The 16,721-nt window shown below is 35.0% G+C and overlaps 1 protein-coding gene across 2 annotated transcripts in view; it reads left to right on the forward strand.

Moving 5' to 3' along the window:
• The window catches only part of LOC142334508 (bridge-like lipid transfer protein family member 1), a 274,847-nt gene that overhangs the window by 191,618 nt on the left and 66,508 nt on the right, over positions 1-16,721 (forward strand). For both annotated transcript variants that reach the window (XM_075382600.1, XM_075382601.1), the window contains exons 22-24: positions 1,258-1,427; positions 1,523-1,587; positions 5,425-5,530. In XM_075382600.1, the coding sequence (XP_075238715.1) occupies positions 1,258-1,427; positions 1,523-1,587; positions 5,425-5,530 (341 nt within the window). The remainder of the gene's footprint in view (positions 1-1,257; positions 1,428-1,522; positions 1,588-5,424; positions 5,531-16,721) is intronic.

Raw genomic sequence — 16,721 nt, forward strand, 5'->3', positions numbered from 1 at the left:
CGAATATGAGTTTTTTTCTGGAATTTGTTCAGTTGTTTTGTTAAAGATCGGTTTTTATTTTTTGGCGTCAGATTTGAATAGTGGTTTTGGTCGCGCTGAAGCAGGAAATAGAACGAAAAAATCTAGTCGTCCTTTTGGTGTGAATTTCTGCACGCGATTCTTTTGTTAAAGTGAGAAACCTGTTTGTAGACAAAAAATTGTTCTCTCGTTGAGGTTTCCGGTTTTGATGTTCACATTGGCATTGACTTCTTAATTGTTGGTTGATTGAAATTTTTATTGGTTTTCCAACTCGAATCTTTGTCAATTTTAAGTAGTCTAGTTTTTTGTTCATTGATTGAAAATTTTTGGAATTATTTTTTTACCTTTCCTTTTTTTGACATTTACCTTCTGCTTTACCTCTCACTCGGTGTTTCATCAACTGAATGAAATTCAGAATTCGTCCAGCAAATTTATGCGAATACTTTCAAGGCCAAGAAGGGAGCTAATAGAAGCGGGATAAAGCCCGGGGGCACTAAGACCTACTACACTAGGTTATCAACGTTCCCTAGAGTATACTGCTAATTACTATTAGTATTGCGCTTATAGTCCTCCAATTTAGTGGCTGAATTTGCCAAATTTATCGAATCTAATGAAATAGTAGACCCAATTAGGATACTTTTATGACACAATTTTGAAAGAATTAGGCTGTCCTCAATTTTTCGCGTTATTTTTAATTGAATCAATCTGGTAACATCGTGCAGTGAGGTGAACAGCGGCTATTTGCTGCCAATATTTGATAAGACATCTAGGCCCAATAAGTTGACTTTGATAGAAAACAGACGAAAAGTGTTGTTTTTTTTGTAATTGCTCTCGAACGAAGTGTGAAGCATTTATTGTAAACGTGCTGGTCTTTTTATGCATAATTTTTGCTTGACGGTTTTGACTGCTCGAGTGACTTTTACGCCCTTGATACGCGATCGAATTGTCCCTTTCTTTCACAAGTGTCAGGAGCCGAACTTAACTGGCGGAAGTTAACAACCGAAAGTTATATGAAAAAAGAGCCAAAATAGAGTACATAATAACCTTTACTGACGTCATTTGCAGTCCTCATTAGTAAATTTAATGAAGCACCCCCAAGACTGAAGCAGGCTACAATAGATTCGTTAGAGCTCCCCACTAGTCATTCACGAGAGTTTCTTCCGACATTAGTCGGTTATGTTTTTTGCATGCAAATAGTTGATCGGTCGCATTTCTCAGGTGGCATATTTAATTTTTTAGGTGGTCCACCAGTTTGGGAGTTGTCAATCAAATGGCAAATGAAGGGTTTACACGTACGATTCGATACCAAACTCGGCAAGTGGATGATCATGTTAAAGAACACACTCACTAGGATCTCTGAGGACCTCACAGAAGAAGAGAGCGATAATGAAGATGAAGTGGACGATTCTGTAAGTTTAAAATTTTTCCTGACTGTGATTTTATTGCCAAACTGATAGTGTAGAAAACTTCATTTAACTGTTTGTTACTATGTTTGTCTGTTCAGGGTGGCTTGCGTGGGGATGATCGAAAGAGCTACCAAGAACAGCAGATGGTCGTCATGAAACTAAAGCAAGTATCGATTCCCTGTTTTTTCTCTTATTTTTCAAACATTTTTCAAAATTCGTGAATATTTGTGCGAGGCCGGCTCTTTTCTGTCAAGTTCCCTTAGAGGCTTCTATTTTTTTTGCTGGTAGAAAAATGGGAGTTTTTTAAAAGAAAAAGAAAACAGGACAAGGAAAAACTTTTTTTTTTGAGGGGGGGGGGTTGAGTAGGGTGCTAAATTATAAACTAATAATACTATTTTCTAGAAAAATTATGAGTAAATTATATAGCCGTACTTGTATTACACAAATTTGTAATTATACAAAACAAAGAGATATTTTCCCTATAAAAATTTCCCTGTAAAGCGATCTCTTTCTCTTCTTGTTAGAACCAGTGTTAGGCTTCCGATTTCTTGCTGTTCTATTGATCTTTAACTAGAACAGAAACACTTTACAGAACAAGAGAATCAAAAAAATTAATCAGACGATAAAATTGTAAAAAGAAAAAAGAAAAAGAAACAAAACATTTTATTAATAGCCGCGCTCATCTTCTCAGCCGGCTATTATAGCGCTTCTATTTTTTTTTTTTACTTCGTCGAATAAAAAAATGTTTCGCTTTACCTCATTTTGCCGCTTTTTCAACATTTTGCGTGAAATCTTTTTGACTTCTCTAGGCTAGTTTCTCTTTTCTCTCATTCTGCTAAAAGTGATTTTGAACATCTGTTGCTCAGCAAAGCAATTCAAAATGAACAGAGTCAGTATAAAAAATTGAAGTCGCAAGTAGAAACGGGATAAACCCATAAAGCCCAATTATAGATGCCCGCTTTATGAACGTCGTTCCTATAAGTCTTAGTTACCATCTCTAATGCTTATTGGTATTGATAGTAGCCCCTGTAGCCTCTCTCTAAGAAACAGAAGTACGTTATGTTCAACTACGAAATGCCATCAAAATAAATCGGACTTAAGAAATGTTTTTGTACAAAAATCTTTTTTTTCAATATCTTCTATTCTTTCAATCCCAATACTGCTTATTGGAATCAACGGCGGCTATTTTCCGGCAATCTGACGGGTATGTTTTACTTTTTTCGTTGAGATTATAAATGAATTTTGAAAGTAATTTATTGTCTTAATTTAGTTTCTCTGTCAAGTTCCCTTAGAGGCTTCTAATTTTATTGCTGGTAGGAAAATGGGAGTTCTTAAAAAACAGAAAAAGGAAAAAAAGGTTTTTTGTTGGGTGGGAGTTGAGTAGTGTGCTAAGTTATAAAATAATAATACTATATTTTGGAAAAAATTTTGAGTGAATTATATAACCATACTTGTTTTACAAAAAATTGTTTTTATACAAAGCAAAGTGATAATTTCCCTATAAAAATTTCCCTGTAAAGCGATCTCTTTCTCTTCTTGTTAGAACCAATTTTAGGCTTCCGATTGTTCGCTGTTCTATTGATCTTTAACTGGAAGAGAAACACTTTATAGAACAAGGGAATCAAAAAAATTAGACAATAAAAATATAAAAAGAAGAAAAGAAAAAGAAACAAAACATTTAATTTTTTTCTATGAAATTATAAATGAATTTTGAAAGTAATTTATTGTCTTATTTAGTTTCTCTGATTTTCTGCCCTTGAAGTCAATTGAAAAAGATCAATTGATACACTACAGAAAATAATTTTTATGAAGAAAAAGCAAAATAAATCGAAGTTGAAATTTTTATTTGAGGTTGCGATTTTGGGATTTTCTCTCGCCGCTCGAACAAGCTATTTTGGGTACGAATTAGGGTCTCTATATCATAGAATGATTCAATGGCACGGGTATGGCAACAATATTAAAGTTTTGGAGTTAGGAGGGATAAAGATCAGAAGCTTTTCTCTTAAATAATAACCTATTTTTGTAAAATTCTTCGGGCGAGTACTCTAAACTTCAAAATCACCTCTCATTTTAAAATTGATCTCATTGAAAGGTCTCAAAATTAACCAGATATTGTCTATATGAGACAAGAACAACAAAAAATAATGTTAGAAAGAAAACAAATTTAATTTTTCATAAATTTTTTATTCTGTAGACTGTTTCTGACGCTTCAATTGACTTCAGAATTCACTATGTTTGTTGGCCTCTGGTTGATCACTAATTTCAGTAATTACGAGCAAAACGTGAATTTCCTATCAGTGTCTTTTCGCTTTAATTAAAATTTAAGAAATTAGAGTCAGGCAAGATTTGCGAAAAAATAGAAAATCTGGATTTTCTGGTAAATTTTTTTGTGCAAATTTATGCTATAGTTTCTGACCCTTCCTCGTTCTAACTCTCAATAACTTTAACCGTTTTTATAACATAAATTAACAGAATTGTATCTTTACGGAACATTCAAAACACATAACAACAAAAAACAAATATTTGAGGAAAGAATGAAAAATTCTTTGTGTTATTGGAGTTTCTTTAGAAGGCTTTTTATATGGTTTCACTTCAAATAGTAAGAACAGGTTAAGTTGTTACTTGCTCCTGAATGAAAGTTGAAGTAACTTTTGTAAACGTGTTGTTCGTTTTATACAAATTTTTTTGCTCGGCCGTTTTTGCACTTTTGTTCCATAACATTCTTTTGAAGTTGAGTTTTTCAGGCTTATCTTTTTCAAAAACAACTCGTTTGAGAGCCATTTGTTCGTCGTTAGTCAGTTTTTATTATTAAGTTTTATTATTAGCCTCCGTTAGCCTCTCAAACGGCTATCATTTCGGCGCTCTCCTTTTTTTAATTCGCTTTACCTTTTGATCACGTTTTTGTTTTCCATAAGTTACGATTTTCACGTTTGACTTCTGACTTACTGCACTCACTGTTAAAACTGAATGAATTCTTTCACGCATTGAATTACGCAATGTAGTGAATACGGTCAATGTCAAAAGAGCAACATCAAAAGAAACGGGATAAACCGATAAAGCCTGGTCATTAAGTCATAGTGCATTAGGTTATCAAAGTTCATTAGAGCGATTGCTAGCTGATATTAGTATTAAGCTTAATATCTTTTGGTTTAGAAGCTGAATTAAGTGAAGGTTTAGAATCTAACTGAAACTGCACACTGAATTAGAAGAATTTTTGAAACTTAGGAAGAATTTTTGTTAATTTCAATCTCTTATATTTTTCTGTTTCAGTCCCGTTGTGCGTCTAGCGCGTTAACAGCGCCTCTTTTCCGGCAATCTGCAGGCTATGTTTCACCTTGAAAAGGTTTTTCCGATAAATCGCTGCAGCTTACTAGCCACAATCACGTCCACTATTTAAACGTTTCATACAATTACGATTAGTCGAATTGATTACGTTTGGAGAATTTGTAACAAGAAGAATATATCTTTGCCAACGGTGCAATTGTCTGCCCAACTTACGCTTGGTTGAATTTAAAACGTACGAAGAAGTAGAATTAGTCCGAATAGGACAAATGAATTGAAATTAACTTTAAACCGTTCATATGAAAAAGGCAGAACTTGACATTTACAACAACTCTATTTTTTGACGTTTACAAGGATTTGCTCAGTTAAATTTGGATTTGAGTTCAAAATTAATTCTTTTGTCGACTGATTGCTTTTGCTGAACTTCAAATTATGAATTTTATGCTGAACTTTATGCTGCAAAATAATGGACAGTGCATGGGTTTAATATCTGTGAAAATCATATCAAAATGATTGTTGTTTTTGGTTTTTCCTCTTTGAAAGTGATGGTCAAGGTTTCTCCAAAAATGCTTAATTTGAGTTTTTTTACAAAACCGATAGCCAGAAAATTTTCTGTTCGAACTTTAGACGTATCTTAGAACATTCTGTGCTACGCACAGCCTCACACGTGCTGTCTTGTTCAAATGTTACAACTTGTTAGTTGCTTTTGACTTTTCAGGGATGACAAATCAAATGTAAACAAGACTCGGATAGCAGCTGAAACACATACTCTGAAACATATGGAAGACAGACAAGCCAAGCAGCAGATCAAAAATTTGAAAAGGGTTAGTTTTGTATAATTTTATTATTTATTACTACCTAATATTACCTTTTTATTGAGTTCCCAAGGCATGAACCAAGTAGGAGTGGTCTCATGTTGCTTCTGAGGCATATTAATTTTTTGTCAATGTGTTTCCTCAATCAGTATTGTCAAACTTTTTTTATCTAGAACTATGCCATACGACGTCAATAAAGTGCGGGGTCTTACTTAATTGTGATTAAGCACGTATGAAATTTGGATAGGATTGTCACGATTTGTCACGACGAATCTTATTATAGCTGCGAAGCTGTAAGCTGAGCGGAGATATATTGTGGTGCTCTTGGCTTTTTACAATTCAAAAAATTTGAATTGTATTAGGGCGCTGTCTTTTTTTTTAAAGATCTGTTCACACATTTTCATGATTTTTGAAGTGAAATTGGTGTACTGATTTTGGTCATGCCGAAACAGGAAAAAAAGCGAAAAAGTGAGTGGTTTTGCGGCGTGAAATTTTTTTTTAACTTTTATTTTAAAGTAGAGTGAGAAAACGGTGTTTGAACAAAAATTCGCTTTCTCGCTAGTGGTTTTTAGTTAGACACATGTGGCAATTTCACTTTGAGTTTTACTATTTTCGATTTTTTGGATCGGATTTTTTTCTAAATGATTTTCCCAATCCATTCATAGTTCATTCTAGGCCTAGTTTTTTTGTTTGAACCAAATTTTTTTTCTCGCTGGTGGTTTTTTGTTCACATACGGCATTTTGACATTGATTTTCAGTTTTTTTTTGAATTTTTTGATCAGATTTTTTCGGAATTGGTTTTTCCAATTCACTCATAGCCCAGCCCGTTTTAGGTCTAGTTTTTGTTTAGTCAAAGAAAATTCTTTGAATTGTACGTTAGGACTTGGCCTGCTATGTTTTTTTGTTTCGTCGTCTGACGCTCTTTTTTCGTTTTACATTTGTGCACACAGCAAAGCTGAAAGTCAAATTTTCTGAATGATTTCTTCCTCACACTAACGGCGTTTGCGCGCGTGACGTCATTTCTCACTCGCTTTAGCAAAAGTTTTTAGGTTATTTGCGTGATTAGATTTTGATCATACGTGACTTACCTCACTCATTAAAATGACTTCTGCACTTTAAAACTTAAGTTTAATTTGAGTTAGTTTAAGTTTAGGTCAAAGGAACGTATATGTGCAGTAAGGGTCCCTAATAAAAGACTTCTGCGGATTGAATGTCATCAAGCCTTTTTAATTTATCGCAGAATGTTTTTACTTAGCTTTTTGAGCGGCGTCGTTTTTTTCGATTTAGATCTGTATCTGTTTCTATCTCTATTGTACGGCACGCAAGGCTATTCTTTCGCAGCTATTCCGGCAATCTGTCGGCTATGTTTTAATTTTGCATGAGTACATATGTGTGTGTAATCATTTGCAGAAAACCTATTTTTCTGCTGTGGAACCGAGTAGCGGCAGCGGCCTGTTTGGCAAGAACCCCTTGCCATTCCAGCACTGCTGTGGACTTGCTACATGTTTAAACAGGGTTTATAGACAGAGTCTGCTGTTACCAGCTCCACCTTATAATGATAACAGTGGTGGCTCCAGATTTGGAGTGTCTTACTCGGTCTACGGTTTGAATGACTTGACACGCAGTAGTTACTGTGCTTGCGCATCAAACCACTATGTCCGTGTAAGTGTAGCTGCTAACCCAATAGTCAGAACAGATCAGAATAATTGAAATTTAACAAATACGATCGAGTATCAGTTAGAATTCACATTTCAATATCATCAATTGAATAAGGATGATCGCGCCTACTTCCGACCTTCCACTCAGAGTTTATGTAGTGAAAAGTCAAATTGCAGATGCAAAATAATTTTTTAATCGAAGCATAGATTTTTTTCCGCGTTGAATAGATAGCTGCTAAATTTAATGAAAATTTTTTATTTCATCAGTACTTAAGTTCTGAATTTTAAAATTCGAAGATCTGTTTTTTTTGCTAGAGATCTGTTCACACTTTTTGATGATTTTTGATGTCAAATTTGAGTGCTGATTTTTGTTACGCTGAAGCACGAATTGGAGTGAGATGTTGGTTTTGCTGTGTACAATTTTTTCAATCAAATTTTAATATTGAGCGAGAATGAGGGTATTTGAGAAAAAAATACGTAATCCAGTTTTTCCGTTTGTTGCTTTTTTTTTAATTTAACCGCGGCTATTTTACTTTTGTTTTGTTTGTTAATAGCAGCCCTCTTCTTCTCAGCCGGCTATTATAGCGCTCCTATTTTTTTACATCGTCGAATAAAAAAAATGTTTCGCTTTACCTCATTTTGCCGCCTTTTCAACATTTTGCGTGATATCTTTTTGACTTCTCTAGGCTAGTTTCTCTCTTCTCTCATTCTGCTAAAATTGATTTTGAACATCAGTTGCTCAGCAAAGCAATTCAAAATGAACAGAGTCAGTATAAAAAATTGAAGTCAGAAATAGAAACGGGATAAACCCATAAAGCCCAATTTTAGATGCCCGCTATTTGAACGTCGGTCCTATAAGTATTAGTTACCTCTCTCTAATGCTTATTGTTATTGATAGTAGCCCCTGTAGCCTCTCTCTAAGAAACAGAAGTACTATATGTTTAACTACGAGATGCCATCAAAATAAATCGGTTTTAAAAATTGTTTTTGTACAAAAATCTTTTTTTTTTTCAATATCTTCTATTCTTTCAATCCCAATCATGCTTATTGGAATAAACGGCGGCTATTTTCCGGCAATCTGCCGAGTATGTTTTTCATATTAGTAGAGCTTTAATCTGACTGAAGATATACTGCGGTATACTTGATTTTTAATTTCTCTCAAACGAAGTTTGCATCAATTATATTAGTCCTGTTGGTCTTTTTTATGCGATTTTTCTCTTGACCGATTTTTCGTCCAACCCATTTGACTTTTCGTCCTTGAAAGCGGTATAAACAGGTAGCGCCTGGCGGGCAGTAAGTTTTATTAGATGCTCTTAGCCGCGTTTAGTAGTCCTTCAAGTGCTTAGTTTGATGAAGCTACTGTGAAGGTCGTAGTTTAAGGCTAAATGGTCATTCTTAGGAGTTTTTAGGCCCAAAATGTTGCAATTTTTCATGCTTTCGTCATCTCTTGAACCAGTCTTTTTTGTTAAACCAGTCTAACGTTCAGTCTGATTAAAGTTGATGAAGGTCTTTTGCAAGACATAGGTGCTTTTTATAACCATTTTAAGAGCTATATGTTTTGGTACTCCAAACAAAAACACAAATTTTCTATTTTTCACAAGTTTTTTTTCAAGTTTTTTGAAAGTTTTTGTCCTTTCTTGAATTTTTTCAGCCCTAGATTTTTTTTTGAACCTGCTATAGGATTTGATAGCAGTTTACTGCATAGTTTCTAGTGCTAATGGATTGGTTTTCAACATTTTAAACATCATAAATTTTAGCATTTTTCAAGTTTTATTGAAAATATTTCGTCATTTTTAGTTGTTTGCAGCCTGAAGAGGCAGGGAACCCCCCTCTAGGTTTTTATAACAGGTCATTGCATAGTTTCTCGATATAATGGAATGTTTTTCAAGATTTAAATATCACGAATTTAACCATTTTTTTTAAAAATAATTGCAATTTTTTCCAATTTTTTTTGAACATATTTGATTTTTTTAATTATTTTCTGCAGCACCAGGGACCTGCTCTAAGGTCTGTTAATCAGCTCTTGCATAGTTTCTAGAGTTAATGGTATGGCTATCAATAATTAAATGACTCAATTTTTAGCAATTTTTTCATAACTTGTTATTCAAATTTTCGGAAAACTCTTATCATGTACAAATTTTATCGATCTGTATGAGCCAGTGAAACTATTGAAGAATTGAAATAGGTATACTAGATAGTCTTATGAGGCAATGGAATGCTGAAGATATTGATATCACAAATTTCAGCAAGATTTTATTAAATTTTGCATTTATTTTTAAAGTTTTCGAAAATTGTTGTCCTTTTCTGAGTTTAACAATCATTACTGGCCATTGAAACTTTTTAAGTCTTGCAGATGGTTTATATGCCCAAATTGCGGAGACAAAAATGGTTTCGATTTTTTTTTCACTGCAAAATCTTGACTTCTATTTTAATTTTTGCACTGATGAGTTTTTTTTCTATTTGATTTAATTACTAACAAGGCTACGGAACTTAAAGTTGGAGAGTAGAATCTCATCTTGAAAAATATCCCTAGGTCTCTCTCGCTGTATCTGTTGGGGTTTTTTTCCTCCTCTTTCTGGTTCAAGTTTTATCTCTCACAATATCTCTCTCTCTCTCTCTCTCTCTCTCTCTCTCTCTCTCTCTCTCTCTTTCCTTAACTCTTATTGATGCCGCACATCAGCTGCTGTTATGTGGCGTAATGTCATCATCTATTACCTTAATTTTTGCTGAATTGTAAGAAAAATGTTCTATCATAGATGATTGTTAGTTGCTCTGAAACGAAGGTTAGCAATTTCGGTTAGAAACGAAGGTTAGCAATTTTGAAACGAAGGTTAGCAAACAAAGGTTAGCAAAATATTCCTAGGTCTCTCTTGCTGTATCGGTTGGTGTTTGTTTCCTTCTCTTTCTGGTTCCAGTTTTATCACACTCTATGTCTCTCTCTCTCTCTCTCTCTCTCTCTCTCTCTTTACTTAACTCTTGTTGATGCCGCACATCAGCTGCTGTTATGTGGCGTGTCATCATCTATTACCCTAATTTTTGCTGAATTGTAAGAAAAATGTTTTATCACAGATGATTTTTAGTTGCTCTGAAATGAAGGTTAGCAATTTTGTTAATCCTTTTGATCTTTTCGGTTTTTCGCTTGACCGATTTTACGTCTGACTTTTTAGATTTTTCGTCCTCAGAAACAGTATAAAGAGTTAGCGCCCAGTGGGCGATAAGTTCTCTTAGAGCCTTTCAGCTTACTTGTCTCCAAGAATGTGAGTCACAAAAGCTGTTTTGGAAACATGCTTATTGTGTGAAGGGCGGTTCTTAGAAATTGCGCTCAAATCCAGCCCCACCCACCCCCGCCCCCTCATCAGCCCCCAATCTCCACACATGAACTTCGTTCAGGGCGTAAGGTCCCCTTGCAGCCAATGATCCCATGCTACCGTTGGCCCCTACCCACGCTGTGGTGCAGCCGCACCCCACTGCGCTCACCTCACGCCTCTTTATTGAAGCTAAAGCTAGCCTCGTTAAACCGTGGCTAGCTGCTGAAGAAGACAACCGCTCGCCGGTTGTTCGAGAGCTATTAGCCCGATATTAGTCGGTTATGTTTGTTTGAATAGCTGCGAAGCTGATATATGAGCGTGGCTCTATTGCTGTGCTCGTTTTTAACATTTTAAAGAAATCGAATTGTATTGGGGTGCTGCCTTCTTTTTACGACTCGAATAGCAGTGTTGGTGGAGCGTCTTTTTTATCGGTAGTTTTGATGGAGTGCTTTTGAAGCAAGAAGTGAAATGCTTGAGAAAAGCGATGAGACCAAATCGCTGAAGTGATGAGAGAAGAGAGAGGTTCTCTGTTCATGTCGCTTATTGGTGTTTTCTGTTTAAAAAGAGTTAGCGGTATGAACAGGCAGCGCCCAGCGGGCAGTAAGTGTTCTTCAAGCCGCGTTTACTCTAAGCGGAGTTTACTAGTCCTTCAAGTGCTTAGTGTGATGAAGCTACTGTGAAGGTCGTAGTTTAAGGCTAAATGGTCATTTTTAGGAGTTTTTAAGCCGAAAATGTTGCAATTTTTCGTGCTTTCGTCATTTCGTGAATTTTTTGTTGAACCAATCTAACATTCAGTCTGATAAAAGTTGATTAAGGTCTTTTGCAAGACATAGGTGCTTTTTATGACCATTTTTAGAGCCATATGTTTTGGTAACAAAAACACACATTTTTGCTCTTTTTTACAAGTTTTATTCAAGTTTTGTTGAAAATTTTTGTACTTTCTTGATTTTTTCTTCAGCCTTAGATGTCTTTGAACCTCGTATAGGATTTGATAGCAAGTTACTGCATATTTTCTAGTGCTAATGGATTTGTTTTCAACATTTTAACATCATAATTTTTTAACAATTTTTTTTTCAAGTTTTTTAAACTAATTTGTCATTTCTAGGTGTTTGCAGCCTGATTAGACAAGGAACCCACTCTAGGTTTTTAGAACATTTCTTTGCATAGTTTCTCGATATAATGGAATGTTTTTCAAGATTTAGATATCACGAATTTAATCAATTTTCTAAAAACTAATTGCAATTTTTTCCAAGTTTTTTATGAACATGTTTGATTTTTTTGTTTTTTCTGCAGCACCAGGGACCTGCTCTAAGGTCTGTTAATCAGCTTTTGCATAGTTTCTAGAGTTAATGGTATGGCTATCAATAGTTAATGACTCAAGTTTTAGCAATTTTTTGATAACTTTTTATTAAAATTTTCGGAAAACTCTTATCATGTACAAATTTTATCGATCTGTATGAGCCAGTGAAACTATTGAAGAATTGAATTAGGTATACTGGATAGTCTTATGAGGCACTGGAATGCTAAGATATTGATATCAAAAATTTCAGCAAGATTTTTTTAAAAATTTTTTTTAAAGTTTTTGAATATTGTTGTCCTTTTCTGAGTTTAACAATCATTACTGGCCATCGAAACTTTTTAAGTCTTGCAGATGCTTTATATGCCCGAATTGCAGAGACAAAAAATGGTTTCCTTTTTTTTCACTGCATAATATTGAGACTTCTATTTTAATTTTTGCACTGATGAGTTTTTTTTCTGTTTGATTTAATTACTAACAAGGCTACGGAAATTGAAGTTGGAGAGTCGAATCTCATCATGGAAAATATCCCTCGGTCTCTCTCGCTGTATCTGTTGGGGTTTCTTTCGTCCTATTTCTGGTTCAAGTTTTATCTCTCACACTCTATCTCTCTCTCTCTTTCTCTCTCTTTCGTTAACTCTTGTTGAGGCCGCACATCAGCTGCTGTTATGTGGCGTGGTGTCATCATCTGTTACCGTAATGATTGCTGAATTGTAAGAGAAATGTTTCATCATAGATGATTGTTAATTGCTCTCAAACAACGAAGGTTAGCAACTTTCGGTCTTTTCGATTTTTCGCTTGACCGATTTTACGTCTGGCTTTTTAGACTTTTCGTCCTCAGAAACAGTATAAAGAGTTAGCGCCCAGTGGGCGATAAGTTCTCTTAGAGCCTTTCAGCTCACTTGTCTCCAAGAATGTGAGTCACAAAAGCTGTTTTGGAAACATGCTTATTGTGTGAAGGGCGGTTCTTAGAAATTGCGCTCAAATCCAGCCCCACCCACCCCCGCCCCCTCATCAGCCCCCAATCTCCACACATGAACATCGTTCAGGGCGTAAGGTCCCCTTGGAGCCAATGATCCCATGCTACCGTTGGCCCCTACCCACGCTGTGGTGCAGCCGCACCCCACTGCGCTCACCTCACGCCTCTTTATTGAAGCTAAAGCTAGCCTCGTTAAACCGTGGCTAGCTGCTGAAGAAGACAACCGCTCGCCGGTTGTTCGAGAGCTATTAGCCCGACATTAGTCGGTTATGTTTGTTTGAATAGCTGCGAAGCTGATATATGAGCGTGGCTCTATTGCTGTGCTCGTTTTTAACATTTTAAAGAAATCGAATTGTATTGGGGTGCTGCCTTCTTTTTACGACTCGAATAGCAGTGTTGGTGGAGCGTCTTTTTTATCGGTAGTTTTGATGGAGTGCTTTTGAAGCAAGAAGTGAAATGCTTGAGAAAAGCGATGAGACCAAATCGCTGAAGTGATGAGAGAAGAGAGAGGTTCTCTGTTCATGTCGCTTATTGGTGTTTTCTGTTTAAAAAAAGTTAGCGGTATGAACAGGCAGCGCCCAGCGGGCAGTAAGTGTTCTTCAAGCCGCGTTTACTTCAAGCGGAGTTTAGTAGTCCTTCAAGTGCTTAGTGTGATGAAGCTACTGTGAAGGTCGTAGTTTAAGGCTAAATGGTCATTTTTAGGAGTTTTTAAGCCCAAAATGTTGCAATTTTTCGTGCTTTCGTCATTTCGTGAATTTTTTGTTGAACCAATCTAACATTCAGTCTGATAAAAGTTGATTAAGGTCTTTTGCAAGACATAGGTGCTTTTTATGACCATTTTTAGAGCCATATGTTTTGGTAACAAAAACACACATTTTTGCTCTTTTTTACAAGTTTTATTCAAGTTTTGTTGAAAATTTTTGTACTTTCTTGATTTTTTCTTCAGCCTTAGATGTCTCTGAACCTCGTATAGGATTTGATAGCAAGTTACTGCATATTTTCTAGTGCTAATGGATTTGTTTTCAACATTTTAACATCATAATTTTTTAACATTTTTTTTTCAAGTTTTTTAAACTAATTTGTCATTTCTAGGTGTTTGCAGCCTGATTAGACAAGGAACCCACTCTAGGTTTTTAGAACATTTCTTTGCATAGTTTCTCGATATAATGGAATGTTTTTCAAGATTTAGATATCACGAATTTAATCAATTTTTTAAAAACTAATTGCAATTTTGGCTCTATTGCTGTGCTCGTTTTTTTACATTTAAAAAAAATTCGAATTGTAATTGCGTGCTGCCTTTTTTATGAAGGCTTGAAATTGGGATACTGGATAGTCTAATGAGGCGATGAAAAGCTGAATTTATTGATATCACAAATTTCAGCAAGATTTTGTTAATAAGTTATACAAATTCTTTATCAAAATATAACATATCAGCTTTCGTCTGTTTCTACTATTTTTGAGAATACAGATCTTCTAATCTATTGCGGCTATTTTCTGGCAATCTTCCAGCTATAATTTTTAACTGCTCTCGAACAAATCTTAAGGCAATTTTGAAAACTTGATTGTCTTATTCTACCGGCTATGTTTAATTGCTCTCAAACAAAGTTTTTAGCAATTATATTACTCTTTTCTGTCTTTTTTATGCGATTTTTCGTCTGACCGAGTTTTCGTCCGACGCTTTTTTGCTTGACCGAGTTTTCGTCTGACGCTTTTGACTTTTCGTCCTCAAAAACGGGAAAAACAGGTAGCGCCCAGCGGGCATTAAGTGCTCCTAGAGATTTTCAGCTCTGTTTGAACTCAAACTGTTTTTGAGACTTATACTATATGGTTTGAAGGTTTGACTAATACTATATGGTTCTTAGAGGTTGAAGACCTCTCCACTGTTGACCACTCCCCCCACACTATTGCCCCCCCCCACCCCGCGCCGTTGCCCCCCCCCCCCAAAAAAAAACTCACTGTTGCCCACCCCTTTCCTCCCTCGTCATCAGCCCCCGGTGCACCTCCTCTCCCCCCTGTGGCTTCTGACGAGCAACCGATTGCTAAAAACTCAATTTCAATACTAATTTTCACAATTTTTCAAGCTTTTTGAAATTTTTTTGTTTTTTTGGGTTTTCGAGTTTTCTCAGCCCTTAGTGAGAGGAAACCTCTTCTAATTTTTGATAATAGGTTACTGCATAGTTTCTAGTGGCAATGGAATGACTTCAACATTTTAACATTGCGAATTTTAGCGTTTTTTTAAACAAAATGTGTAAATTTCAATTTTTTGACATTTTTTTATCATTCACGTCATGAGCGATTATTCACAATCATTTTTTATTGATAACTTTTTGATAACTTTCTATTCAAATTTTTGGAAAATTCTTATGTACACATTTTATGGATCTGTATGAGCCAGTGAAACTATTGAAGGCTTGAAATAGGGATACTGGATAGCCTAATGAGGCGATGAAAAGGTGAAGTTATTGATATCAGAAATTTCAGCAAGATTTTGTTAAAAAGTTGTACAAATTCTTTATCAAAATATAACATATCAGCTTTCGTCTGTTTCTTTTACTATTTTTGAGACTACAGATCCCAGCGGGCATTAAGTGCTCCTAGAGATTTTCAGCTCTGTTTGAACTCAAACTGTTTTTGAGACTTATACTATATGGTTTGAAGGTTTGACTAATACTATATGGTTCTTAGAGGTTGAAGACCTCTCCACTGTTGACCACTCCCCCCACACTATTGCCCCCCCGCGCCGTTGCCCCCCCCCCCAAAAAAACTCACTGTTGCCCACCCCTTTCCTCCCTCGTCATCAGCCCCCGGTGCACCTCCTCTCCCCCCTGTGGCTTCTGACGAGCAACCGATTGCTAAAAACTCAATTTCAATACTAATTTTCACAATTTTTCAAGCTTTTTGAAATTTTTTTGTTTTTTTGGGTTTTCGAGTTTTCTCAGCCCTTAGTGAGAGGAAACCTCTTCTAATTTTTGATAATAGGTTACTGCATAGTTTCTAGTGGCAATGGAATGACTTCAACATTTTAACATTGCGAATTTTAGCGTTTTTTTAAACAAAATGTGTAAATTTCAATTTTTTGACATTTTTTTATCATTCACGTCATGAGCGATTATTCACAATCATTTTTTATTATTCACGATAATTATTTTTATCCCAGATGCGGGGCCAGAAAGCGTCTTTAAGTGTTTGATATTAGTTTACTGAAAAAATTTTATTTGCCATGGAATAGTTTCCAATTTTTTAATCTGACAAATTTTAGCAATTTTTTTGATAAAACTAAGTTTTTTTTAGCATTTTTTCAAGTTTTTTGTTTAAATTTTTGTCGGTTTTTAGGTTTCTCCAGCCTCAAGAACCGAATAATCTCATCTAGGTTTTGACAATAGGTTACTGTATAGTTTCTATATGTAATTGAATGTTTTTTAAGATTTCAATACCACGAATTTAAGCAGCTTTTTTTACAATTGCACTTTTTTAATTTTTTTTTACCTTTATTGTCATTATTGAGGTTTTTTGGTCTAACAGAAAATCTCCGTTAAGGTTCGATGATAAGTAATTCGAAATGTTTTTCTGCCATGGATTATTTTTCAATTTTTATTATCACAAATTTCATAGCAGTTCTCTTATGCAATTTTTTTTCAAGTTTTTGTTTGAAATTTCTTGCTTTTTTAGATTTATTACTGCATAACTTCTATGTGTAATGGAATGTTTTTCAAGATTGTAATATTAGCATTTTCAAAAGTATTTGCAATTTTTAAAAGCGTTTGCAATTTTTTCAAGCTTTTTTAATCTTTTTGAATTTTTCATCATTTTTTCTGGCAGCGTCTTAGGGATGATAAGATGTTGCATAGTTTCTAGAGTGATTGGAGTGGTTATCAATATGTTAATGACTCAAGTTTTAGCAATTTTTTGATAACTTTCTATTCAAATTTTTGGAAAATTCTTATGTACACATTTTATG

The sequence above is a fragment of the Convolutriloba macropyga genome, chromosome 2, assembly GCF_964194025.1.
Source record: "Convolutriloba macropyga chromosome 2, txConMacr16.3, whole genome shotgun sequence".
In the NCBI taxonomy this organism is placed as follows: domain Eukaryota; kingdom Metazoa; phylum Xenacoelomorpha; order Acoela; family Convolutidae; genus Convolutriloba; species Convolutriloba macropyga.